Raw genomic sequence first — 27,985 nt, forward strand, 5'->3', positions numbered from 1 at the left:
TGATATATATGATGAGGAAGGAAGTTTTCTCTTGCATATAATTCCAATGTCACCACATTGGATTAATAAAGAAATATGATGACATGGAAGGGAATTATTGGTCCACATCAGCATAATGATTGTGAAAGAGGTTGCTTCTTAACGATTGGAACACAAAAAGATAGAGAGCACTACTAAATTTCATGTAGTGTATTTTGGGGTAGTGGTCCTAGATAGTGTAGGGCCCTTGAATACTAAAGACTTGTTCAAAGGAAACGGACTCTCCACTTTGGTCTTTGGATTTATATGATTTCAAGCAACAATTTTCTTTTCCAATATTACTTTGTTTTGAATTATCTAAAAAAATCTAACAAATCGTTCGTGCAATCAATTTTAAAAATAATATTTAATAAATTTAAAATTTATTATTTTATTTTTAAAAATATTATATTAAATTAATATATAAAAATAAAAATTTTAAATTCATAAATAAATCAATCAAATCAAACAAATAAAATTTAATTTAATTCAAATTAAATCATATAAAAATTTAATTTAAATTTAAATAAAATTATAAAAAATTATAATATTATATAATATAAAAAATTTAAATTAAATTTAATTCGAATCATTATCACTCTTAAAATTTTATCCCTCTTTGTTTTGAAATCTGGTTGGAGATATTGGTGTCCGAAAGTGTCGTTCGCACAATTCGTGTATCAAAAGGAGATATAGATTCATGCCAGCCAATAGCAGCTCTGAAAGAAATGTTAATGGACAGGTGGGAATAGCATTGATGACCAAGTCTGTCAGGTGATGGCATCATAAAAATAGCAACAAGGAAACTGATTGAAATCACTGGCTTGGGTATTCTGACAAAAGTGGTCCCTTTTTTTTTTACATAAAAAAGTGCAAGCCATTAGCTATAGTTATTTTATATAAAAATTCGTATATTAAAATTTATATTATATTTTATATAAAAATTATATCATAATTTATATTAATATAAAAATATAAAATATAATTTTTTATTTTATTAAATTTATATATAATTATTATTATAATTTTAAATTATGTCACATTTAAATTTTATTTATAATATCATATTCATATCATATTATTATATCATATTTTGATTATTTGATTTATTTAATAGTTTGTATTATAACAAAGAGAATCTATGTAGGAGAAGGCCTCAACTTGCCTTGATTAAAATTGAATCCTATAAAAAATTTCTTTTTATATATTTGAAATTGTCAATATTTAAAATCCAATTAAAGGTCACTAGTCATAATAAAAATATTTACTAGATATATAAAAAAAAATTAAAATAAAAATAATAATAAAGTGAATATTCATTATTTTTTAAGTATCCATATATGAATTTATTTAATATTTATAATATTTAAACCGTTTAGGTTTAATATTATTATCCAAATCTAAATCTATTTAAATAAGTACTATCTGTTTAAGTATTCGAATCTAATAAAATATTTGTTTATTTAAATTTTTTATCAAAATACAAAATGACCAATAATTTAATTTAAAATTTAAGTTTACTTTTAATTAATAACAAATAAAAGTTATTTGTTAAGGTTCGAAACTTTAATAAACATAAAGTTTTATAAATTTTATATATATAAATAGATAATGAATTTGAATATCTGTTATTATTCATTAAAATTTAAATGGATTCAAATATTAGATACTCAATAAATATTATTCATATCTTACTTGAATTTATTATGAATAGTAAATTTTTTATTCAAATTTAATCATTTGTTTATAATTATCTAAATTTAATATAAACGGATCGAATAATAACAGATATCTTATTAGTTACTATCCATTGTTTTCCCCGATTAAAACAAGTTTCATGAATTGAAGTGCTTCAATTACCAGCAAGTCCTTCAACAGATGAATAAGGAATTATGAATTCAGGCTGTTTCAAGAACATAAAGTGCTTCAGGCTGCAAGGAACTTAAAATATATCAGTTAGAAAGCAACCTAGAACAGTTAATTATATGCAAATTTTATGATACTAAAGATGAAAACAATGAAAAAAACTACTAAAATTCAGGTCTTAATCTATAATCTGATCATTTTATTACTTAGAAATTTGTTTTGTTAAGACCTTGCCGGCATTGTGGTGGTGTGGGAAGATTACATTTACATTTCTTAGGCAATGCAAATGGCTGGGCAGGTTCAGTTTTGAATGCTGGAAGAGCATCTTGAAGTTGCAAAGACAAGTCAAGTTGCCATGTTTTAGCAAACTACAACATTGCTTGGTTGCTGCTACTGGAGGATATTTTTTTGGTGATTGTCGAGTAAATCTAATAATTTAAAATAAAATTTAGTGAAATGATACGAAAATAATATAAAAAAATATAAATGTGATATAACATGAAATTTTAACAAAAATTATATATAATTTCAACAAAAAAAAAATTTTGTGTCATAAAAAATGTAATATGTAATTTTTGTAAAAAATAAAATATAAATATACGAATTATTAATATTTTATATAACATAAAAATATGAATTATTATGTTATATCTGATCAATATAAGTTTAGTGTCACGGTCTAAATCAACTTGTGAAATATTATTCGTTTTAAATTATTAAATTTTATGATTTTATCTCACAAATTAAAAATAATATAAATATTTTTTAATACACAATTGATATAAGATTCATAACTTTTTTTTATGATATGAAATTCTCCTTCATTCTAACAATGACTCATCAAATTTGATGATACGTTATTAGTACCTAAAATTAATTATAATATAAAAAATTACGATTCACATTAATTTATGAAATATTATTTATTTAATTTATTAAATTTTATAATTTTATTTTATAAAAAATATCTTGTAAATTAAAAGTGACGTATACATTTACGTTTCAACATCAACTTTAATTCATAACCAACGTAAAATTCACGATTCCTCTCCGAGCCCGTGACATTTGGCTTGGTTAACTGAATGTTACGTGTAGAATTTGGAGTTCATTTGACAACAAGATTCCTGCTATTCATACCTTTTTTTCTATGATATGAAATCTTCCTTCATTTTAACAATAACTCATCAGGGTTTGATGATATATCATTAATATCTAAAATTAATTATAATTTTAAATATCACGATTTATATTAATTTATAAAATATTATTTGTTTAATTTATTAAATTTTATAATTTTATTTCATAAAAAATATTTTATAAGTTAAAAGTGATGTATACATTTATGTTTCAACATCAACTTTAATTCATAACCAACGTAAACTTCACGATTCCTCTCCGAGACCGTGACATTTGTCTTGGTCAACTGAATGTTACGTATAGAATTTGGAATTCATTTGATAACAAGATTCCTGCTATTTGCATCAGACAGACTCTTTCATTTGAGTGAGGAATCATGGAAATTGGGCTACTTCCAAGGATTGCAATGGGCCTTCAAATGTGATAAGGCTGCCCACCTATATCTTTGGGTTCTGATTGAAATTATCATCCTAACCCATTGGGCTTCCCCAAATAATCTAACAGGCCTTGCTTAGTCACTTCTATCATTTAATTTATCACTTATTTATAGGATTAATATGTGATTGAATTCTTGAATTACATTATTTTTAATGATTTTATATTTATTAAAAAAATTCAAAATAGATACTTGAACTTTTTTTTTCAAAAATTTTTCTTCACTCACTAATTGTAATTAATGATATGTGAAAAAAATCAATTAATAATATCATGATATGTGTCATATTTTTATTAATCAGTATTTATCGTGTTAGTATTTTGATTAATAATGTTAGTCAATGGTACCTATATATTTGATAAAAATAAAATTTAGATATCTAATCGTAAATTTTTTTATAAGTTAAAAATAGTACAATTCAAAAATCAAATTACATATTAACCTTTATTTATTCGAAATAGCATAATAGAGAATTACTAAATTTTTTGTGATAGTATTAAAATAAGTTTTAAAGTAAATAGTTGCTTGAGATTAATCTGATAGAAATCCATGATAGTTTCAAGATACCCCAAAAAAGTAAAAAACAAAAAAATGAAAATCTTATTCCCCTCATGTAAGGATGTTCTTAAATTGATTTTAATTAAATTAACTGATTGAATTGACTTAATCTAATTAATCAGTTAGCTACTGAATTAATTTCAATCGGTTAACGAAAATAATTTTAAAGAAATTTTGATTTTCAATTAATTTGGCTTTCGATTAGAATTAACTGAAATATAATAAAACTTATATATAATTAAAAATATATGAAATTATTTATTTCATTTCAAGTTATTAAAGGTTTTAATTTAATATTTTAATATTTGAATAAATTTGTGGGATAATTTTATTTAATTTGTTTTAAATATAAGAAATTAATAATTTAATATATAATATAATTTAATATATTTTATTATTCAATTAATTCAAAAAATTAACAGAATCGATTAAATTAATTTTGATCGATTAATTTTTAAATTTAAAAAAAATAATTTTATTAATAAAAATAAAATATCATAATTTGATTATTTTAATATTAAATAATTCAATTTAACATTAATCGAATGAATACTCGCCCGTGTATTAGCAATTATTTTTCTTTAGTTCTTTAAAAAAAAAATGCAATATCTTCTGTCCTTTCCCAAAAATGAAAATTAGGATATCGTGCAAGGCACTTATAGATGCTGGTTGTTAAGGAAATGAGTGTTTGAACGTAGAAACATTAGATAGTGTTGAACAAGTTTAAATTTTATTGATTTTTATTTTTGTGTTACAAAAGTTTGAGAATAGAACTATAATTATAATCTTATAAATTCATTAGTGAAAAAAAAAAAAAAAACATTATTGGAAAAGATTCATTTTTTTAATTCGTCGATAATAATTTTAAATTTCATATGTGATATTTAAAAATTAAAATGTATGCTATTACTTTTATATAAAATTTATTATCTTCTGATAACATATCTTAGTAGATATGTATTAATTTTTTAATTCGACTTATAAAGATTTTAAATTTTAGTAACAATGGATGAGATAATTTTTTTATCGATAAATGTGGTTATTTTAATTTATTTGATATATTATTTTGTTGAATTTCAAAATGGGCATTTTGAAATTCTAATTAATATCTTTGGAGGGCACATGGATTAAAGTTTGGGGACAAAGGGACCAATACTTAGGATCCAACTCTTTCTAATCACCCTAAAAAAGATCTTTCAAGAAAGGTGAAGAGTGGGACATCTTCACTCATTTTCCCAATCAAAGTCCCAGATTTTGGCAGCTTTGTTTTCACAAATAAACTCAAACCATCTTATTGAATCTTAATCAAAAATATATTTTGTATACAACCTTTTGATATTACCAATGTAATCACAATAAAATATTTCGTTAAATTCAAAATTTGATTCAATTATTTCATACATTTATTTTTAAGAGATAGTATTTAATAATTTTATAGTTTAAATTCAACATTTATAATTCTTTTCATTACTTTAAATTATGGCTTTTTTATTAAAAAAAAAAGAATTTGACCCATAGGTTAATGCTTGACAATCATAATCTTTGCTTCATTACCTAGATTTAATTAAAAAAGTAAATAAATAAATAATTTTTAAAATTTTCTTTGATCAATAATAATTTTGTATTTTTGTATGTTTGAGTATAAATTTTACCTCAATTTTTATTTTTACATAAATTAGCATTTGTTAAATAATACTGATATAATACTCACAAATTTTGTTTAGATTTAATTTTTTCTTTAAATTATTTTAAATAAGTGTTTTTCATATATATATATTTAGGATTTTTATTTTTAACCTTTAAATTATTTTTAAATTATACATGGGTGCATTTTCTTTAGTTAATATTTTGCATGGTATTCTCTTGTGTTCTAATACGTGTATTCATTATCATTTATAATATTCATCACCTCAAATTATTTTGTTATTTGAATTTGAATACCCTCTTATGTTGAAGTATACCAAACATCAATCAACTTAAATTTTATTTTGTTTTATTTTTGGACGCCATAGATTTTATAATTTTAAAACGAGACAATAATATAATATAAAAATAATATAAATTAAAAATTAAATGATCTAAAATTTTGATTAAAAATTATAAAAAATTTGGTAAAAATAAAAATATTTTGCATTATCCTATCATTCGATTGTGATAAATAAATTTCTTTATTTGAACTGTGCCTGTCTTATTTTATATATCAAACGAAAAATTTTATTTTATATCATTTGATTATTTATATATTTATATCATATAAAATATTAAAATTTATATATTTATATGTATTTTATATCATAATTTATATTTATTTAAAAATATAAAAAATATTTTTTAATTTTATTAAACTTACGTATAATAATTTTTAAAATTTTAAATTATATTATTTTTATATTTTTTATTCATATCATATTTATATCTTATCAATTTCATAAGTAATCCTATTCAAAAAAGCTGTTCAAGATCCTAAACTCCACCCCACGCCGACAAATACACGTGTCCACACATATAGCTAACGTGTCAAACAACCAACGCGAGTGCATTCTTTATACAGTACTCTCAGAAACACCCAATTAGTAACGGAACCGTACCTGCTTCGAAGCTTGTCTTGCTCTTTGCTGTCTTCAATGTAAAAACTAACAACCGTTCTTTTTACTTTGCTCTTCTTAGAAGAAAAATCGATCCTTTCTCTCTCTACAATTCCGTTTTCTCTCTATATACCAATCTTATATATATATATATACACATTTGTTGATTCTTTAAATGGTTTTTTGTTCTGTAAATTTTCATGCCATGTAAAAGAACTTTGAAAGAACTGAATTTATTTATTGGGAAAATGGAAAATATTTGCTTTTTATCGGTAAATATTTCTGGTTTTGCTTTTTTCTTATGTTTTCTTTATTGGGTTATCATTTTTTTAGTTGTTCTTTTGAGTTTTTTTTTCTGTATTTGGTTGTTCCTGTTGAATTATCTTTGGTTTGCTTTTTGTTTCTGTTTCATTTTTGGAACTGATGATGAAAAAGGAGTTATCTTGGTAGTGGTTTCTTGGGTTTCATGTTTCTGTGATTCTTTTGGTGATTGTTGTAAGTTGAAATCAATCTATTGGATGGTTTCATGATGGCTTCTTGTTAATATTTATGCTTATGGGATCTTAATTTGAGTTCTGGATTTGGATTTTTTTTATTTTTAGACTATTTCTTTGTTAGTTTGTATGTGTTAGGGACAAAAGGATTGGATATTCATGATTGATATAAGTTCAAATTCAAAGCAATCTATAGGGATGGTTTCATGAAAGATTCTTGTTGTCTTCATGCTTATAGGAGATAAAACTGAGTCATTGATTTGGTTTTGCTGATTTTCAGATTCTGGGGTTGAGGAATCTTGTTGGAAAATTTAGCTACTTGGGTAATTTGGGCTGTAGTTTGAGTCCTGCATTGGTCATTGGATTCTGGATTCAGTTGGTGTAAGAAATTTGGAGAAGAAATTTGGGTTAGAGTTTTTTTTTTTCCTCTGCTTGGTTAATCTGTAGTTATGTCTAGTTTCGTTGGTGTCGTTGTCTCAGACCAATGGCTTCAAAGCCAATTCACACAAGTCGAGCTTCGCTGCCTTAAATCATAAGCAAGCATACTTTGGTCCCTCCTAAACTTATTGCTACAACTATTGCATTATTATTCGATTTCATTGTTATTTTTTGTGAATGTAATTTGATAGAATTTGAACTGCCTCGTTTTTTATGATTTCTAGTTTGTTTCAGTAAAGAACCAAAATGGTAAAGTTACAGTTGAAGATTTGCCGCCCTTGATGGTGAAATGAAGGTTTTTAGTACTATGTTTACTGAGGACGAGATTAGTTAGAAATTGGGCGAATCCTATAGTGAGATGAGCAATGAGATTGATTTTGGAACATTCCTCAGGGTGAGTCATTTATATACGGGCTTGTGCATGCTCTCAGTTGTATTCTATTTTACTGTTATTAACCATGTAGTATTATAACATATGGAAAGAAAAAAAAACCAGAATCAAAACTTACATGGCGGTTTACATTCTATTAAATTGCATACAAGTGGTAATTATAGGCTTGAACTTCGGTTGATACTTGAATTAGTTAAAGGGGCCTAACATTATGATTGGTTGCATGGAATGAGCAGTTGTTTTTAAATTTGCAAGGTCAGGCTACGGGAAAATTGGGCAGTCCAAAGAATTCATCGTTGTTCTTAAAGACCTCCACAACCACTCTTCTTCACACGGTCAGTGAATCAGAAAAAGCCTCTTATGTTACACACATAAACATTTATCTTGGGGATGATCCATTTTTAAAGCAGTTTCTTCCGCTGGATCCAGCTACGAATGATCTTTTCAATCTTGCTAAAGATGGAGTACTTTTATGGTAATTTTGTGGGGTGTGCTCCTTTATGCATTTGCTTTTTCTTTTTCTTTTCTTGTTTTTCTATAGAAGCTGGTACATAGACGTGACACTTATTCTGTTTTCTTGTATTTTTGCAGTAAAGCTTATAAATGTTGCTGTGCCGGGAACAATAGATGAACGAGCTACCAACACAAAAAGGGTACTTAACCCATGGGAGAGGAATGAGAACCATACCCTTTGTCTCAACTCTGCAAAGGCTATTGGCTGCACTGTGGTAAACATTGGCACCCAGGACTTGGTTGAAGGAAGGGTTAGTATAGCTAAACGGATTCCTATGTGAGTTAGAATGAAATAGGCTGATAATCTTATGGTTTTCATCTTGATTATTTGTATTTCAGCCTCATCTCTTACTTGGGTTGATCTCTCAAATTATAAAGGTAGGCATATAAATCATCTGTATTATTTATGTCCAATTTCTTGTATCGGCTTTAAACTGTCATGCTGGACTCAGAAAAGTAGGTTGTTAACTTAAGACAAGTTGTTTTCAGGTGCCCTTTTTCTCATCCTTACCATCTGTGACAACTGCAGATTCAACTGTTAGCAGATCTCAACCTTAAGAAGACACCTCAGCTTGTGGAATTGGTGGAGGATAGCAATTCAGTAACATATCTCTTTATCATGTGATTGATGATGTTTAACTAAGAATTAATTCATGAAATAAACATGTTTTAAACAAATGCATTGATTTGTTTCCATTTGAATTATTTAACTCGCAGGATGTTGAGGAACTTATGGGTTAGCTCCTGAGAAGGTTCTACTAAAATGGATGAATTTCCATTTAAATAAAGCAGGCTATGCGAAAACCATTACAAATTTACTTCGGATGTGAAGGTGTTTGACTATGTTAATGCTACATTTAGTGGCAAGGGTACAATAAACTGATAAAGTGGATGTAGGTGGATGCTTATACATCTATTAGATGCATTGCTCTATTTTGCTTGCATTCATAATTTGATATGTTTTAGTCATTTCCATACGTGCAGGATGCATAAGCTTACGCATACCTGCTTAATGTTCTGGCACCAGCGCACTGCATTCCATTGACCCTAGATACTAAGGATGCTGCCAACAGGGCTAAATTGGTACTTGACCATGCAGAGAGAATGGGCTGCAAATGGTATTTGAGCCCTAAAGACATAGTTGAGGGCTCGACAAACCTGAATCTTGCATTTGTGGCTCAAATCTTTCATCAACGGTGAGAAACCACAAAGCTGGCAGTTGTAACACAGACATTTTCCTTTTAAATTTCTTTTCAGTTTAGTAGAAAACTATTGAAATATCAAATCTGGAGCTTACTCCACTCTAAGAGATTTTAGGAATCGGCTGTGGTCTTGTGCCTTATAAAACTGTTAAATATGAAATTAGTAGGAGTCAAGTTGCATGGATTTTTTCTCATGTACTTTAGTCATGAATGGCTTTGTTGTAATGCATTGCACATTACTCTCTGCCATCCACATCTTTTGTTAGAAAGATTGGGAGAAAGTGCTATGATTTGATGTTAAAACAGTTTGGCCAGGTTGTTTTTCCCGTGCCGCCAATACATTATCATGTTGGTGTTTTAGGCTGTTTAGTTAGCAACATAAAGTCTGCTCTTTGCTCTTTATATGTTGTCTCTAGTTTTGTAATTGGTAAGAAAACAAGTGTGCTTTTGCAGGAATGGCCTGAGTGTAGATAGCAAAAAGATTTCTTTTGCAGAAAGGATGACAGATGATGTGCAAATCTCCGGAGAAGAGAGATGTTTTTGACTATGGATCAACAGTCTTGGGATTGAGAGTTATGTTATTAATGTCTTTGAGGATGTCAGAACTGGGTTAGTCTTCCTCTTCACCGACATAGTTAAGTTAAAATGCTCGAGTTCCATGCATTATCCCTTCTGTAGATTTTCGGCAAACATTACAAGCAACAGGCTAACCATGAAAGCATCAGGTTAATAGCTTGTCCTTTCTCTTACAGTGAGGGCACAGATGCATTTTCAAGTCCGCATTTTGCATATGTTTCAACAGTTTCAACATCAGTTTGTTTCTGTCATATTAATTTATGATGATCTTTGAAAGCAGGCATCATAGTTTTTTAATTCCATGTAATTCCAATATTTCAACTATCAACATAAAGAGCTTGAATTTGATGCAGATGGATACTTTTAGAGGTGCTTGATAAGATTGCTCCTGGATCAGTCAACTGGAAGCATGCATCAAGACCTCCAATTAAGTTTCCATTCAGAAAAGTCGAAAATTGCAATCAAGTAGTAAAGATTGGGAAGCAGTTGAAATTTTCCGTTGTGAATCTCAGTGGAAATGATATAGTGCAAGGAAATAAAAAACTCCTAGTTGGTAATCTCCTTTGTCTTGTTTTCTTGATTCGATCTGATTCCCTTCATAGCTTGGCATGTTTTATTTTACACTAATACATATTTATTATTCTTCATTAAATGCTTGGCTAGCTCCTTTGTGACCAGAAGGTCTCTGGTCGTGGGTTTGAGTTTTGAAAACAGTCTCTCTGCAAAAATGCAGAGGGAAGGCTGCATACTATGGACTCTCACCCCAACCCTAGCAAAACGGGGAGCCTTGTGCACCGGGATTTGTCCTTTTTCTTTTTTATTAAATGCTTGGCTTAAGATATATAGCTTTTTGTCATTTAATATCGGAAAAAATTTGATCCTTGTTGAATGTTAGATGGTTGTCCAAATGCTCAAAGTGGATTACATGTGTTACAGCTTTCCTATGGGGTTTAATATGCTTCAACTTTTGAAAAGTTTGAGATCTTGCTTGAGGGAAGGAGCTAACTGATGCAGATATCCTAAATTGGGCAAACATTAAAGCCAAAAGTACAGGAAGAACTACTCAAATAGAAAGCTTCAAGGTTTCACAATGATTGGCATTTTTTCTCGTATATCAATTTAAGGCTCCGTTTGATAACCGGAAAATAACTAATGATATATACGGTAATCTAAACCTGCAGGACAAGAGCCTTTCAACTGGACTGTTCTTCCTTGTACTTTTAAGCGCTGTGGAGCCAAGAGTGGTCAACTGGAACCTTGTAACCAAGAGTGAAAGTGGTATGATTATTGGTGATAACCATGATTTATTTATACTTTGAACCAAGCGAATAAGTTCTTCTATATTTGTCTGAGAAAATGCCGAGATTGAGCTGAGCTTATCAGTTTTTGTTCCTGTTGGAATCATAGATGAGGAGAAGAGGTTGAATGCAACATATATCGTAAGCGTGGCTCGTAAGCTTCGGTGCTTCATCCTCTTGTTGCCTGAGTACATCATGGAGGTAAGGTTGCAACTGTAATAGTTCGCTTGTTTGTTCATTGCATTGTCTGATTGATTCATCAGTGTCAGCTAAGGTTGGCAATCCAACCTGTATCCACTGAGTTCCAACCCAATTTGACTCTATAGTGTTGAATTTTTTTTTTTAAATCGATTTTTTTTGAAAAAAAAAATTAAGATCGGATTTTAAGCAAACTTATTTCAACTCGATCTTATATATATATTATTTTTATTTAATTTTATATTTATATATTTGTATTTTATATTTTTATAATTATTTAATTTTATTTATATTTAAAAATAATATTTTATTAATTTTGAATTGAATGAAATCGATTGTGATTTTATATATATATATATAGATCGAATTAGATTTAAATATAAAAATAATATTTTAATATTAGATTGAGTTTTGGTATTTGTTATATAAAATCAACCAAATTTAGGATGAGTAAAAACTCGACCCATCCCAACCTATTGTTATCTTTGGTGCTGTGAGCAACCTTGGAAGACAAAAATAAATGAGGAAAATAGAATCAGCAACTTCATAGGCGCGAAAACCACATTGTCAATCTCGGATTCACATCTCTACAATGAATAGGAATTATGAAATTAGATATTCCAAGCTTTTGTTGAGTAAATTGAATATACGGAGTTTAAAAATGGATGCTCTTATGGTATGGAAGGTGAATCAGAAAATGATCCTCACTTTAACAGCCAGCATTATGTACTGGTGCCTTCAACACGCGGCGGAAGAGGGTGAGACAACTCTATCTCCGGCTAATGGCAACGGTGGTAGTACCTATATATCGGATGTATCTCCGGCAACATCCATTAGTGGTGAAAGTTCCTCCCTGTGTGGTGAAGTCTCAAGCTTAACCTTTGATGATGCCGCCTCCGACATTACACGGCATCATCATCTCAATTTGAGAATGAAGATATTAGTGTTGAATCGGGGATGTTGAATGGCCGTTGCGTATCTTTTCCTTTTCATTTAGATTCAATAATTTTAAATATGATAAAAAAATAAAATATAACACGAAAATAATACACATAAAATATATTTATAAAGAATGATATAAATAAAATATTAAAATAATTCGATTTAAAATTTTAATAAAAATTATAAATAAATTTAATAAAATAAAAAATAGATTATATATTTTTATATTAATTTTATGATATATAATTTTTATATAAAATATAATATAAATACATAAATTATCAATATTTTACATAATACATATATACAAATTATCAAATTTATTTATTGGTTCCTTCTTTTTCTTTCGGAGAATCAGAGCATTACTCATAAGAAAAAGAAATTTCTCTTTTACAACTGGATATGAGCTTGTATTGAAAACATGGTAAGTATCATGAAAATCCTCAAAAATAGGGATCAAATTATACCCAACTGTCCATCTTGTAGACGCTGAATGGAAATTTAAAAAAACCCAAAATTTAGCAATCAAATTAACCCAATTGGTATAAATAAAAAGGAAGAGAGAAAATTAATTGAAAACCCATCAATAAATTCCCAACTTTTCCAAATTTTAATGAAATTAAACAAATACCGATATCAAAAAATGCAAAATTCAATTAGAAAAAGGAAATTTAATAGCAACTTATAATGTGGAAAAGAAAAAATTAGATGAGCTGTTGATCAAACCTCCAAAGAAAACGAAAACCCAGAAAGGGGAAAGTTTTAAAGATCGCTGAAGAGAGAGATCAGATTGATTAAAAGTATAAAAAATAAAAATTGAAATTACCTGAATTTGATCGAAATTTGGATTGTTGAATTGAGGAATTGGGGTTGTAACGAGAGGAGGCATTGGCACATGACAAGTAGGGAAAAAAATAAAAAAATCGAAAATCGATTTCGTAGTATTTAATTTGATTTAGATTAAAAGATAAAAAATAAAAAAATTAAATTAAATCAAATTATATATTTATCATTTTATATGTATATATATGTATTAAATTTTATAAAATAAAAATAATAATTTTATATAAAAATTTATTTAAATATATTAAAATTTTATATAAAAATAAAAAATTAATTTAAAAATAAATAAATAAATTAAATTAATAAAATTTGATTTGATTTAAATCATATAAAAATTTAAATCAAATTTAAATAAAATTTTAAAAAATTATAATATTATTTAATATCTAAAAAAATTAAATCGAATTTAATAATAATTTATCACCCGATTAAATTGACGTTTGAATGGCTACCTCGTCAAACAGTGATTAAAGGAATGGTAGTGACAAAATTTGGATTCAATTTAAACTAACTCAAATCTTACCAGGCATCGATCTGTCTTCCAAGGGCAAAACAGGGATTTTAAAACTCACGAATCCCATATATATGTTCCTGTGGCCCTGTCTTCTTTTCTTGTAACCAAACTCAGGCTTCATTTTGATCCTACCGCATCAGTGCGGAGTGAATTAAGTTTATCGTATTTTCAATTAAATTTAAATGTTAATTTTAATAAAATTAAGTTAATATAAAATTTTTATTAATTTTTTAATTTTAATTACAATAAATTTTCTTTCAATCACAATTATAATAAATTTTATTATTTTTTTTAATTTCATCGCAGATAATTTTATCGTCCATCCAAAGAGCTTCAACAAAGTCCTAACGTTTCTTGCCCTGCTGTTCGATCCTGTTCTTATTCTCTCCTTCATTGTCAGTTCATCCTCTCCGTTCTTTTCTACCTGGAGTTGATCTTTGTCTTTATAGTATTGCTGGCTTTACTGGATATGTTCCTTGATCAGGAGCCTCTCAACACCAATCAAATCAGGGGAAATCAATCTAAGGATGGTAAGCTTTTACGCATTGGATTTGGTTAGCTTTTTTTAGTTATTTTAGACTTACGATGAATCATGTTCTAAGCCTTGATCTTGGGATTGTAGTTTTTCCGTAGGCAGATTTGCTAATATCAATTCAGAGTAGGATTTTATAACCAAACCTGGAAAGAAACAGTTGATGAAAAACATCCCAGAGTTGCGTAGAAAAACAATTCTCCCTTGTTCTCACGGTTGGTTGATCTTATTGGAAATTGATCAGTGTAATCTATGGAATCCTGTGACTTTGGAATCAATACAGTTACCCTCACTTACTTTAGGGCCTAAGCGAAAGATAGGATCTTGCATATTGTCATCACCTCCTGGAAATCCTGATTGTTTGATCATAATATTTGTCATGTCCGTTCCTTTACTCATGTTTTGTAGAGTTGGAGATCAACAGTGGACTGAGCAGTCCGTAAGAGAATATTGTAGTGATCGTGTGGTGGGCTTTTTCCAAGATCCTATTTGCTGCAATGGAAAATTATACGCAAGGACTTTTGCACGAAACCAACTGGTAGTGATTAACCAAGATTTGCCAGGCAGCCTTGTCATCCATTCGCACGGAACCATTCCGCACTATCAGGATCATTCAAACTGTGCCCGTAGCTACATGGTGGAATCTTGTGGTGAAGTATTTATAATTTATTTAGTACGAGGAGGATAATTGTCTGTGGAGGTAACTGGTGTTGAGGTTTTCATATTGGATTTTTCGCTAATGGAATGGATGAAAGTAGAATGTGCCAAGGATCGAGCATTTTTTGTGGATGAAATAGCTGCATATTCTTGTCATGCTCTGAAGCCAGAAACTGAAGGAAATCACATATTTTTCACAATGAGTGGAGACAAAAACTTGCATTCAATCAACATAGAAGAGAACAGTATTTCAGTCTCTTTGCCTTGTACAGATCTAAAACCACCATGGAGCTCACCCATTCGGGTAATGCCAGACTTCAGGTAAGATAAAATACTAGTGTCCTTTGGTTAATATATATGTTAATCATTTCATAAATGCATCTCTTTAATGTTAATCATTTCGGATATCTACAGGCTAAGTCCTGTTCATAGAAGAATGGAGGAGATAAAGCCTGACAAAATCAAAGACATTGTGCCATATGTGGAAAGTAAAAATAATGAAGAAATAGGATATTTTTGCGAGCTTCCTTTGGATCTGCGAGCTTCAGTCGCTAGCTGCCTTGTGTTGCATATTATATGAACTTTCGAGTTGTTAAAAGAATCTGCCGGTTAGCCGCCCCTGCAATCCATTGGCCAACCACCATAAAAAAATTGTTGAGACATTCTTTGCCCTCATGGCTTATGGTTTGTAAAAAGGGCCAAGATAAATGCAAGTTTATTGATCCATTGCGTCGAGAAAGATATTTAATGAATAATTCTAACAAATCAAGTGAAGTCAGAATGTGCTACTCAAAAGAAGGTTGGTGCTTAATGTTACAAGGGAAATACACCATTTTCTTTTGGAATCCCTTCACAAAAAAAAAAAAAAAAATCATTCTACTTCCGAAGCTTCCCCATGAATTTAAAACAATTATAGGCTGTGATTTTTCATCTTCACCGGATTCTTCGGTTGCCTTCTTGTTTTGATTTATGAGGATTGCCCCTATATAGACCTTGACTACATTTTGGTAGGAAAGGGACACTGGGAAAGTCTTTATGCTTTTAAATGGCAGGATTTCAAGTTGAGTAAAAACAATAATCCAGTTTTCTACAATGAAGAGTTGTAGTTGCTTGATTCAGAGGGAAACCTAGGAGTGTTTAGGGAGGGTTTTATCTGGGAAGTTCTTGACAAGCCTCAAAGGCCTTGCAAGTCATTCTATCAAAGCTTTCTTCTACAAGGAAATGGCAAGCTCCTATCTGTGTTTGTGGGTTTCATGGGAAAGTGGCTCAAGGTTTTCGAGTTGAATCTCTCTACAATGAATCGGGTTGAAGTTGACGATGTGGGAGATAAGATGATCCATGTTAGCTGTATATCATCTTTCTCTACCGCAGCAACAACAGCAGAAATGAGGAACACAGTTTGCCTCCCAGGTTTTATGAGGATAGCTTGCTATATTACTCGCTTGATTCCAAAAAGTATCATTCTTATGGCTCAATTGTTGTTATGGAAGATTTTCACAACACGAACAATTATATAGTGGTTGGATTGAACCAAAGTGGTAGTAAATTGGTGTTTGATTAGAACAACTCTCTTAATAGTACAAATATTTTTTCCTTTTTCATTTACTTTTTAAGTATTTTCTATGGATTAGTTCTAGAATTAAACCAATTCTTAACTTTATTCAATTCATCAATAATCAGGTTTACAATTTTCAACCAAAAAAAATTACTCATTCTAGTCAATTGTGTACAAATTTTTTTTTCTCGAAAAAATTTAAAAGAAAAATTAAAATAAAATATATCGTACCTTAAAAATTTTGATTATATTAAATAAAAAAAATCATATGAAACTATTATTTTATATCATTATATGTTATTTTTTTTTAAATCGTATCTTTAATTATATATTTTTTAAAAAATTAACTATTTATTATATATCATATATTATAATTAAGTGATAAATATTTATTTTAATAAACTCACCAATAATTATTATAATGAATAATTAATCTATTCAAAAATATGATTATAACACTATTTAAATGAAGATGATATATCTTAAGGTCAAATAATCTTTTTCATATGATCCTTTTCTCAAAAGAAAATAAACTAAAAAGTGTTGTGGGTCAAAAATAGATGGCTGCAACGGTCAAATCAATACAACCGCACAACACCTTTCCATTTCCACCCATTAGGAAATTTCCCTTATGGGCAAAAATTCTAACCGGTAGGAAAAGTTGTCCACATTACAAGATCAAAGGAATAGGACCCCTTCCCATACACAAATGAAAGCAAGGTTAGATGAACAAAGAATTCACAAAAAACCAAAGCCTAAATGGAAGGGGAAATCAAGAACTTAGTCAAGGTATGGCTTTCAATTCTATCATCTCTTTGCTATTGCTATTTTTTAGCCTCAAAGATCCCTAAAGGCAAGCGTAGGCTCCTTTCTCTTCTTCCAATTTTGTTCCTCTTCACCATCCTTCCTTTCTACCTCACTTATGTCTTCCCCATAGGCCTAGTTGCTTTGTTCTTCTCTTGGTTAGGCAACTTCAAGCTCCTTCTCTTTGCCTTTGATAAAGGGCCACTTTCATCTCATCCACCATATTCCCTCGTCCATTTTATCCTCATAGCTTCTCTGCCTATAAAAATCAAGGAAAATAAAAAATACCCATCTCCCCAAATTCCCCAATCACCTCAAATTTCATCTCCAAAACATCCTAAATTGCCTCTAAATTGGCCAACCAAAGTGTTGCTTTTTGCCATTTTGGTTAGTGCGCATGATCATATGCAATTCATGCACCAAAAGATTGTATTGCTTCTTTATTGTTGCATGGTGTACTTTTTGATAGACATAATTTTTGGTATATCCAATGGTCTAGTACGTTCCGTCTCAGAATTTGAACTCGAATCACCGTCCAATGAACCTTATCTTTCAACATCATTGCAAGATTTTTGGGGTAAGAGATGGAACCTCATGGTAACAAATCTTCTACGCCACACCATATACAAACCCGTTAGGTTATTTTCGGACAACTTGTTAGGTTCCAAGTGGGCTCCACTCGCGGCTGTGCTGGTGGCTTTCCTTGTTTCTGGTCTAATGCATGAGCTCTTGTTCTACTATATCATACGAGTGAGTCCCACGTGGGAGGTAACATGGTATTTTTTGTTGCATGGGGCATGTGTGGTCATGGAGTTCGGGGTGAAAAGGGTGTTTTCCGGCAAGCTTCAGCTGCATTGGGCGGTGTCAGCGCTGTTAACGGTAGGGTTCGTGGTGACCACCGCCATGTGGTTGTTTTTTCCACCCTTGCTAAGGACTGGTGTGGTACAAAGAGCCATTGAAGAGTGCAAAATCTTGTTATACTTTGCAAAGGTTTTATTAAAAGTGAAATATGATTAATTGTAGTTAGATTACTTAGGCAAATATTTTTTTATTTTTATTGTTATTTTTTTGTAATTGAGAGATTTCTTTTATTGAAAATGCAATTTGTGAAAGGATATGATATTTTTGGTCAATTTAATTTGCATGTTTTCCATATATTAATTACTATGATTATTGTTATTTTTCTAATATCGTTTTTTAAGAATTTATTATTTTTTCAGTATTTGAAATTATTAAAATTAAAAATACAATACTTTATCAATATATTATAAAATTGTTGCCAATAACTTATCGTTATTAAGCATTTACCCAAATTTATTATTTTTTTATTTTCATTAAAATATGGGTATTTTTACCTTTTCAATACCAAATTAATGCAAGTTAAAAGTTATGAATAATGCCATGGAAATTTGTGTCATGAGAATAAATTTTCTGATTACAATTGGAAACTTATGGCCTCATATTATGGAAATTTTTTGGCAAAAAAAAAAAAGAATTATAAGAATTATCGTTTTTAATAAAAATAAAAAAATTCTTGGTTGCATTGTTAAATAATAAAAAATTACTAAAATTTGAGATTTAGGCGTTTAGCTTTAATGATTATCCATATCTCGTAAAAGTAAATTTATACAAAATTAAGATTTAGTCATCAAAATTTTCAAAATCTCTTTTTTTTCTTAATTTTTCTTAGGTTTAAACTTTCAATCACTTTTAAAAAAAACTAAAAAATTAAAAATAGTAATACCTAAAATATCACAAAAAAATATAAATTTTTTATTTTAAAATTTTGGGTATTATTGAAATTATATCAAAATTTTTTAAAATAAAATGATCTTAATTTAAACATTGAAATCAAATATTCAATAATAAATTTTTTTTAAAAAAATATGATTCTTTTGAATCAAATGCTCCCTAAAAATTAAATTTTGCTAAAGGATAAAATGCAGCAGATATAGCACGTGATATTTGATGGCCATACCTCTTTTTGGAACTTTCTTTTTGTGGCTTAAAGTGAATGCTGAGATTGCTTTTCCATGTCAATTTCTATGTCACGTCACTCTACGCAACCCTTAAGTTTTGTGGCATATAAATAATTGTCTTTTAAAGTTGTTCTTTTAAGCAAAAGATTTCCCCCTCTTTAAGCAATTCAACTGCTTTTTTTTTTTTTTTTCCATCTCTAAAATGCTTGACTATGTTTGATAATCATAGAGGTTTCTTTTTGGATAATTTACAATTCCCTTTGATTAGTTTAATCATTATTGCTTAAATTTGAATATGAGTATTTCACTTATAATTGTTATAATACAATTACTTAATTATAATTAGGATGATAATAGTTTGGATCAATTTAGATTTAGTTTGATTTTTTTAAAATAATGCATAGTATTATAATTTTTTAAAATTTGATCCAAATTTGAATCAACTTTCTTTATCGATTTAATTTGAATCGAATTTTATCGATTTGATTTGATTTATCAATTCTTAAAATTTAAAATTTTTATATGTTATTTTAATATAAATTTTAATATATTTTAATAAATTTATATATAAAATAATTATTTTTATTTTATAAAAATTTAAAAATATATAAAAATTAATAAAAATATATAATTCGGTTCGATTTGATTTATTTTATTTTTTATTTCTTGATATGAAATCTAATATAAACTTAATATATATATATAATATTCGAATTTGATTCGAACTAATTAAAAAAATTCGATACGAACTAAGTTGAACATTATAATTTGAATTAATTTTTTATTTTTTTCACCCCAAATTTTAATTGAGAATTATGCGGGGTTCATTAAAATCAAGCATAAATCCTTTCAATCTGAACACATTTTAACCTTAACAAAAAACATTTACTATCTAATGATGCATTTATAAATTACTAAACGCATATAATTAGTATTCAAAAGTTGAGAAAATAATTAAATAATTAAAAATATTAATTTAATTTTATCTTTCTTTTTATATATTTGATGATATCAGATATTAAATTTTAATTATTTACATAATTGTCGGTCATTACTTAATTAATTTATATTATTAAAAAATTCATAAAACTCCTTACTTTACAATAGAAAAATGGTTTAAAATCACATATTAAAATTTATAATTTATCATAATTATATAAAACACGTGTCAATGAGATTTTGTTTTAATAATTAAAATCCGATTAATTTTCGATAGTAAAAAAATTAAAAGCAAAAATCAATATGGGTCCAAAGGCCCAAATCTCCTTAAATGGCCCAACAATCTAAAAGCCCAAAACCCATTAACAATAACTTTATGATTTTTAGCACAACACAACTCAGAATCAGAGAGAGTGAAAAGAAAAACAAAGAAAAAAAGAACACACAAACATAAAAAATTAAAGAAAAATAAGACAGCAAAAATAAAAACCAATAGAGAAGAAGAAGAAGAAAAAAATATAAAAACAAAGAGGTGACTCGATCTACTCTCTATCAAAGTTTTGATCTTTTGTCGCAAAGGTAACTCCTTTTTCCCCATTTATTTCAGAACCCTTTTATTTTCATAATTATTTCTGTTTAGGTTTCTTTTGCTCAATTTTTTAAAACCCTTTTTGTTTTATTAATTTTCTGTTTACCCAATTGGTTAAATAATTTCAATTTGATAACTTTCGTAAGAATTGGGTTGTTTTCAGCTCATTGTTTTAGGCTTTTGGTTAAATTTTTAAGAAAAAGCTCTGTTTTATTTGGAGAAAAGAAGCAAAGGATTTAGCTTTATTGGTTCTCCTCGGAAAAAGTCTCAATTGGTATGTTTTTATTGCTTTGGTTTACCATTTATGTAAGTTTTTGACATTGTAAGTTAGGTAGAAGTTTATTAGTTTGATATTATTGGTTGCATGTATAGGCATTTGGGATTAAAGGAAAAAGCTTTTTTCTTTTGTGGGTTTTTGATCATTGGGCTAATTATTAGGTTAGTTTTTGAATTTGGAGTGTTTGGAATAATGGGTATCTTTTATATAATGGAATTTGTTTGAAACTCTTGATTGTTTTTGTTGTTTATTCTTTGAACTTATGCTTGTGACATTGCCCATTTCATTTAATAACTCTTATCGTTTATGAGGCTTTTATGGATTTTTCTTATGTGGATATGCATGGATAAGCATTTAGATTTTGAAGGAAAAAGCTTTATTCGTTTGTGGGGTTCTGACGATTCTACTAGTTCTCAGTTTGGTTTTTGAAGTTTAGTTATGTGGCATGATAGGTATTGTTATCTGGTGGGGTTTGTTTGGGGCTTGATTGTTTTATTGGTTTTCTAATTGAGCTTGTATTGTAATTATAATCTGTTGAATTTAATTAGTTGCCGGTTTATAAGGGTTTTAGATGGAAAGTATGTTTTGTTCCCAAAAGTAATTGGAATTCTGTTTTAATCAGATATTTGATTTGATATACATGCCAACACAGTTCGTGGTTGGATAATGGCTGTTGAGGCTCCTGCCAAACATGTTTATGATTTTAATGATGAGGATGACGATGGGCCTGCAGTGTTCAAAAGGAATAGTACCTCGTCCTCTAAGCAGAATCCATTAAACTCGGAAGTAAAGAAGGCATTGTCTCAGAGGTCTGATGGGCAATCTGGGAGGCCATCCTCCAATGTACGAGCTCCAAATGGTCAAAGTTCCAATGCCCAAAAGAACAAGACAATTGGATCTTCTAAGTCACCTCCTCTGAGATCGCCTATTTTAAGCCCAAAAGCATCAACTTCATCTGCCAAGGCATCACTTGTGAAGTCACCAGTGGCGAATTTTAAGGCATCAACTTCATTAAATGATCAGTCAATACAAACATTGAAGCAGAATATGTCTACTGCTGTCAAGGAAGAGAAAAGCCCACTCAAAGGTACAACTGAAACAAACAGTGATGATGATGATGATGATGATGATGATGATGATAAACAACCTTTGAGTGTGAGGCTTAAGGGGATCTCAAACCAGGGAAACAAAGGGGTGAGAACTTCTATTCCTGTCCAATCGCAGGGATTGGTACCAAAGATTGAGGTAAAAGGATCTGTTGAAGATCCTGATGATGAAGCTCCTCTGTCTGTGAGGTTCAACATGAATTCCAATACTGGGGCGTTGAGTTGCAAACCATATGACTCTGATGAGAAGAAACCCCTGGTTTCTAAAATTCAGCAGAATGATTCCACTATGAAGGACAAGCAGCAAAAGTCTTCTATGTTGTCAGGTAAGAGACCTCTTGATAAGGGCAATTCCTCAGATCAGTCTTCAGCTAAAAAGCCAAAGATCTCAGATTCACCTAGAACAATGAAATGCAAGCAAGTAACACTGAAAGCAGAAAAGGCTGATGAAGATGATGATCATATTCCAATTGCCCAAAGAATTAAAAAGTCAACTTCATCGGACAGTAAAACATCGTCCATGAAGCAAAAAACAACCAAAGTTGTATCTTCGTCATTTAAAAAGGTTAATAAAAAGTCAAAGAAAGAGATGAAAAATTCTAAATATATCAAGTCGACAAAGGTGTCGCCTAGTTCTGGCGATGGGCAGAAAAAATGGAATACCTTGGTTCACAATGGTGTCATTTTTCCACCTACATACAAGCCTCATGGGGTTAAGATGCTATATGGTGGGCGGCCGGTTGATCTAACTCCTGAACAAGAGGAGGTCTCTCTCTCTCTCTCTCTAAATATGTGTGTGTGTGGATGTGGGTGGGTGGGTGGGTGTACCAGTTATATATTATCGTATGTTCATGTGTTTTTGTGAAGACCAATGCTGTTATCACAATTGCCTGGAAAGTTTAAAGTTCTCATTCAGCTTGTTGCAAGATGTTTTAACCTGATCTGTTCATTCTGCAGGTTGCAACAATGTTTGCGGTGATGAAAGATACAGATTACATGAGTAAAACACAGTTCAAGAAGAATTTCTGGGAGGATTGGAGTAAAATACTGGGGAAAAACCATACCATTAAAGACTTGGACAAATGTGACTTTACTCCAATATATGAGTGGCATATGCAGGAGAAAGAGAAGAAGAAACAAATGAGTTCTGAAGTAAGTTGGTTGAAAATTTTTGGCTTCGATATATACAATCGCTTCTGGTACTGTATCTGTCTTATAACCTACATATTCTTTCGCATTATGTTCCTTCAAAGCAAATTCTTGACAATATCATTAAATTTTATAATCATTAAGCATGGTCACTGTTTATGCAGGAGAAGAAGGCTTTGAAAGAAGACAAGTTGAAGCAGGAGGAAAAGTATATGTGGGCTATCGTTGATGGCGTCAAAGAGAAGGTGAATATTTGGCTTCAATATAAATTTGATTTCTCCCTTTTAAAACTTCCTTCATTTCTTCTGAATTTAATTTAATTTGTTACTGTTTATCCCCATTCTACCCTGTTTTTAGAGAGTAATATTGATATATAACTTTTTTTTCTCCTCTTCCACCAATCTCATCAAGATCTACTAAAATTGAACTGTTTTCTTTTGATTTATTAGTCACTTTTCTGTTTCTTATGAAGTTCCTGCTAATTCAGATGATTGTTTTTATTGCAGGTAGGAAATTTCAGAGTTGAACCACCTGGGCTTTTCCGAGGTCGGGGAGAGCATCCAAAGGTATTGCACTATTGCTGACATTCTTGACAACTCAAATTTTGTAGAGAATCATATGCTTTAGTCTGATAATTGAATTTGCAGGATTCTTATGTTATTTTTTTTAAATTTTATTGTTGCTTATCAGATGGGAAAGTTGAAAAGACGTATTCATCCAAGTGACATTACCATTAATATTGGAAAGGATGCCCCAATTCCGGAATGTCCAATCCCTGGTGAAAGGTTAAGAGATAAAGAGAGAGGGCATTCATTTTCTAAATATATGAAAGTATTGGAGGTTATTTTCAATTTGGGTTATCTTAACTTTGAGATTTTTTTTTTTAATTGGCAGGTGGAAAGATATAAAACATGACAATACTGTCACATGGCTGGCATTCTGGAATGATCCCATTAATCCAAAAGAATTCAAATACGTATTTTTGGCAGCTAGCAGTTCTTTGAAGGGGCAAAGTGACAAGGAGAAATATGAGAAAGCTAGGATGCTGAAGGTAATAAGCAATTTGATGGTGCTTTTAGTTTTTATTTAGTGAACCATGTGTAATAGGTGTCTGTGCTTTAAATGCAGGATTATATCAAAAACATCAGAGGAGCATATACTAAGGATTTTACAAGTAAAGATGTTATGAAGAGGCAAATAGCAGTTGCTACCTATCTTATTGATAAATTAGCTCTTAGGGCGGGTAATGAGAAGGTATATCACATGTGCAACATGAACCATCCTATTTGTGTTCTTTTTACTGTATACAAGTATGGTAACTGTTGGTTAGGATGGAATTGAATGGAGGAAATGGATTGTTGGAGCTGATGTAGTTTGTTAGGCATTTTTTGTTGGTCAGGTGGTATATTTGGTGGCCCTATATGCATAGCTGATGATGTTTATGAAAATGTTAGTGACTGGTCCTAGCAATAGCAAAAGGACAAAAGTGGATTGCATCATCCATTAAATCATTTGCAACTATTGCTGTTCTAACTCTTTTTTTTCGGTTCTTTTTGGCCTCTCTTAACCTTATTGACTCTTTCAACTTCAAATCAAAAAATGGTGCAAGTCCTTGTATTTGGTTTTTTTCATGTCTAATCTAGGTTTTTCTTGTTAGTAATCTTAGGTTGCTCTTCTCTGTGTCAGGTAAAACAGTGCCTTCTGAAAATAATTGGGACTTAAAACGAGTTAGGTACGTAGGTTGAAAGATGCGGATAGCCAATTGGTGTTATCTATAGTTGGTCTTGAAAGATGTTGTTGGGTCCTATAATCTTGAGTTCTGCTGAAGCTTTCAAGCAATTCTTTTTGGGTATTCTTCATCTTATGGTTGGCCATGTGCAGGATGATGATGAAGCTGATACTGTTGGTTGCTGCACACTTAAAGTAGGAAATGTGGAGTGTATTCCTCCAAACAAATTGAAGGTATCGTCAGTTTATGCTTCCAAGAAGAGATATTTGGCATTTCTTTTGTACTAATTTTGATAATTGTTGGAATGGACCTAATTCTTATTTTTCTAAGCGTTGGAAATTGTTGTTTATGGAATTCTGTGGCATCTAGTCGTTTACTTGCTGGCTGATACTGGTGTTAACTTTATTTGTTCTTGTTTTTCATCATTTAGTTTGATTTCCTTGGTAAAGATTCCATTCAATATGTGAATACGGTGGAGGTTGAACTTCCCGTGTACAAGGCAATTGGACAGTTTCAAACTGGTGAGTTGTTGGCCACCCCTTGTTAGGATTCATGTGTATGATATGACTAAATCCAAAGAGCGTGTTCTCTCTTTTATGCAGGGAAAAGCAAAACTGATGATCTTTTTGACCAGCTCGATACAAGTAAATTAAATGCCCATTTGAAGGAACTCATGCCTGGGCTTACAGCAAAAGTCTTCCGTACCTATAATGCTTCCATTACACTGGATGAGATGGTATGTTGCAGCCTGTCATAGACATGAATTTCACTCTAATATGCATGCGTACATGTATGTTGTGCATAGCCTAGTTGTGAGTCATCATTTAGTATGTGAGACAAATCTATTGGACCAGAATGGTTTATAGCGAAATGTAAACAATTTATGAGAGCTTTCAAAGTAGTGGACAGATGAAATTTATGAAGTAATTTATTTCATGACTGTCGTCATCTTGTTTTTATATTTGATGTTTGAACAAGACTAGGGCTGGCAATACTTCACATGGAAATACTGAGTTTATATTTTACAGTAACATTCTTAATGATAGCATATCATTGCTTGTTGGGTAATTTTAATGCTTTATGCATTTTTATAGTGTTTCTATGCTTGTGTGATTTGGTTGGATTTAATTTCTTTAAAATTTTTGTTGAATTTATTCTTATTTGGATTTTCTTTGGTTGGATGACAGTTAAATAAAGAAACCAAAGATGGCGATGTGGCAGAAAAAGTAGTAATTTATCAGCGTGCAAACAAAGAGGTAAAGACCAATTCTTGCTAGATGTTAAGCTAATGAAAGAATCCATTTTGAGTTACCTTTTTGACATCTAGAATTTTGATTGTTCTTGCTGCAGGTTGCAATCATTTGTAATCATCAGCGTAGTATTTCAAAATCTCATAGTGCACAGATGTCAAGGTTGACCGACAAAATAACCGAACTCAAGGTAATAACTTTTTCTAGAATTTTCTTGGAAAACTTTGATGGACTTTTAATTAAGGTCTAACTTTTGGGCACTAGCGGATACCACTCGATTCTGTTGCTCCCTATGTATGTTCTATCCATGCAGGCCTGCCTTTGCTTGCATTGATGGCAAGACTGTTGGTCTGTAGCCATATTTTATTTAAAATTTCATTGGCTCCTTCTCAGGGCTTGTGTCTTTTCTACTTAATGCACTCAGGATATGTTCTGTGTCGTCATTCCAAATTTAAAAAATTTCTTCTCACAATTTGGTGCCTTTCAATTCCATCTATCAGGCTGACCCTTTTCCTGTTTCTTGCAGGGTGTTCTAAAAGAGCTAAAAATTGATTTGGACAGGGCTAAGAAAGGGAAGCCCCCATTGAAGGATGCTGATGGGAAGCAGAAGAGGAACTTGACCCCTGAAGCGTACAATAACTTGTTCCCATTTTCTTAAGCCTTTTATACAATTTTTGCCTATGTACACTTTCATTGATTTATCAATTTACATCCAGGATAAATAAAAAGATAGCTCAAACGAATGCGAAGATCGAGAAGATGGAGCGAGACATGCAGACGAAAGAGGATCTAAAAACTGTGGCATTAGGCACGTCCAAAATCAATTACCTTGACCCTAGGATTACAGTTGCATGGTGCAAGCGACACGAAGTTCCGATTGAGAAGGTAAACAGTATTTGCTATAATTGTTTTGGGATGATGCATTAGTCAATTGAGGTTCATTGCTTGTTATGTTGCTTGACAGATTTTCAACAAGTCTCTTCTGGCAAAGTTTGCTTGGGCAATGGATGTCGATCCTGACTTCAGATTCTGATCATCCAAAGTGAACCCAGGTTGGTGCTGTGAAATTCTTACTCCAAAGGAAAAAAGATGGGGACAAAGGAACAACCAACCCCTCTTCTTCAATTATAATCCATTTTTCCATTAAAGTTAATTTACAATTTTTTTTCTTTTTCTTTTTCTTTTTCTGTTTCAGCTGAAAATTCATGTCATATGTCAATCTAATCTAATCAAGGGTTGATTGGCCCTTTCTTTTTTCCATCCCCTCAAACTGTTCCATGTTGGTAAAAGAGTTGCAACAGAAATTGTTTGCTTTTAACTTTTGAACATTACTTACTAACTTTCAAATGTTGAGATACATTGAAGAATGGTTCAAAAACAGAGTTAATTCTATACTTTTCCTCCCCCAGA

At 30.2% G+C, this 27,985-nt stretch overlaps 2 protein-coding genes and 2 pseudogenes across 7 annotated transcripts; all 4 read left to right on the plus strand.

Moving 5' to 3' along the window:
- Nucleotides 1-7,374: 7,374 nt before the first annotated feature.
- On the plus strand, nucleotides 7,375-12,753 carry LOC111288664 (fimbrin-1-like; annotated as a pseudogene). Its single transcript, XR_016341516.1, has 15 exons — nucleotides 7,375-7,501; nucleotides 7,767-7,926; nucleotides 8,160-8,258; nucleotides 8,353-8,398; nucleotides 8,515-8,687; nucleotides 8,776-8,814; nucleotides 8,966-9,037; nucleotides 9,154-9,268; nucleotides 9,421-9,632; nucleotides 10,092-10,247; nucleotides 10,568-10,767; nucleotides 11,151-11,296; nucleotides 11,396-11,492; nucleotides 11,622-11,713; nucleotides 12,396-12,753. The product of XR_016341516.1 is annotated as a fimbrin-1-like (transcript).
- A 2,196-nt stretch (nucleotides 12,754-14,949) lies between these two features.
- On the plus strand, nucleotides 14,950-16,803 carry LOC149519117 (uncharacterized). The gene is made up of 2 exons (XM_089759507.1): nucleotides 14,950-15,519; nucleotides 15,613-16,803. The coding sequence occupies exons 1-2, from the start codon at nucleotides 15,281-15,283 to the stop codon at nucleotides 15,776-15,778; spliced, it is 405 nt and encodes a 134-aa protein (XP_089615633.1). The 5' UTR covers nucleotides 14,950-15,280; the 3' UTR covers nucleotides 15,779-16,803.
- Nucleotides 16,804-17,397: 594 nt separating this feature from the next.
- Nucleotides 17,398-18,690, plus strand: LOC111288055 (putative long-chain-alcohol O-fatty-acyltransferase 1 pseudogene; annotated as a pseudogene). The gene has a single exon (XR_016341925.1). The product of XR_016341925.1 is annotated as a putative long-chain-alcohol O-fatty-acyltransferase 1 pseudogene (transcript).
- A 2,185-nt stretch (nucleotides 18,691-20,875) lies between these two features.
- LOC111287248 (DNA topoisomerase 1 beta-like) lies at nucleotides 20,876-27,983 on the plus strand. 4 transcript variants are annotated; one of them, XM_022877641.2, is made up of 18 exons: nucleotides 20,876-21,054; nucleotides 21,228-21,338; nucleotides 21,964-23,213; nucleotides 23,405-23,599; nucleotides 23,761-23,841; nucleotides 24,103-24,162; nucleotides 24,287-24,381; nucleotides 24,491-24,647; nucleotides 24,725-24,850; nucleotides 25,478-25,558; nucleotides 25,756-25,846; nucleotides 25,928-26,061; nucleotides 26,513-26,581; nucleotides 26,676-26,765; nucleotides 27,102-27,205; nucleotides 27,292-27,460; nucleotides 27,540-27,627; nucleotides 27,771-27,983. In XM_022877641.2, the coding sequence occupies exons 3-17, from the start codon at nucleotides 22,008-22,010 to the stop codon at nucleotides 27,606-27,608; spliced, it is 2,727 nt and encodes a 908-aa protein (XP_022733376.1). In that variant the 5' UTR covers nucleotides 20,876-21,054; nucleotides 21,228-21,338; nucleotides 21,964-22,007; the 3' UTR covers nucleotides 27,609-27,627; nucleotides 27,771-27,983. The 4 variants fall into 4 exon arrangements, with proteins under 4 accessions (XP_022733376.1, XP_022733377.1, XP_022733375.1 ...); XM_022877642.2 differs by having other exon boundaries at nucleotides 21,994-23,213; XM_022877640.2 differs by lacking the exon at nucleotides 21,228-21,338.
- Nucleotides 27,984-27,985: the final 2 nt, after the last annotated feature.

The sequence above is a fragment of the Durio zibethinus genome, chromosome 4, assembly GCF_047325235.1.
Source record: "Durio zibethinus cultivar Kanyao isolate XHJ-2024 chromosome 4, ASM4732523v1, whole genome shotgun sequence".
Taxonomy (NCBI): Eukaryota; Viridiplantae; Streptophyta; class Magnoliopsida; order Malvales; family Malvaceae; genus Durio; species Durio zibethinus.

What these genes read in the sequence shown, in the direction of transcription:
- LOC111287248 (XM_022877641.2), top strand. Translation starts at nt 22,008, where the DNA reads ATGGCTGTTGAGGCTCCTGCCAAACATGTTTATGATTTTAATGATGAG. An exon ending in TTGATGGCGTCAAAGAGAAG is followed by an intron (nt 23,842 to 24,102) that starts GTGAATATTTGG and finishes TTTTTATTGCAG; the next exon opens with GTAGGAAATTTCAGAGTTGA. An exon ending in AGGAACTTGACCCCTGAAGC is followed by an intron (nt 27,206 to 27,291) that starts GTACAATAACTT and finishes ATTTACATCCAG; the next exon opens with GATAAATAAAAAGATAGCTC.
- LOC149519117 (XM_089759507.1), top strand. Translation starts at nt 15,281, where the DNA reads ATGGAATGGATGAAAGTAGAATGTGCCAAGGATCGAGCATTTTTTGTG. An exon ending in CGGGTAATGCCAGACTTCAG is followed by an intron (nt 15,520 to 15,612) that starts GTAAGATAAAAT and finishes GGATATCTACAG; the next exon opens with GCTAAGTCCTGTTCATAGAA.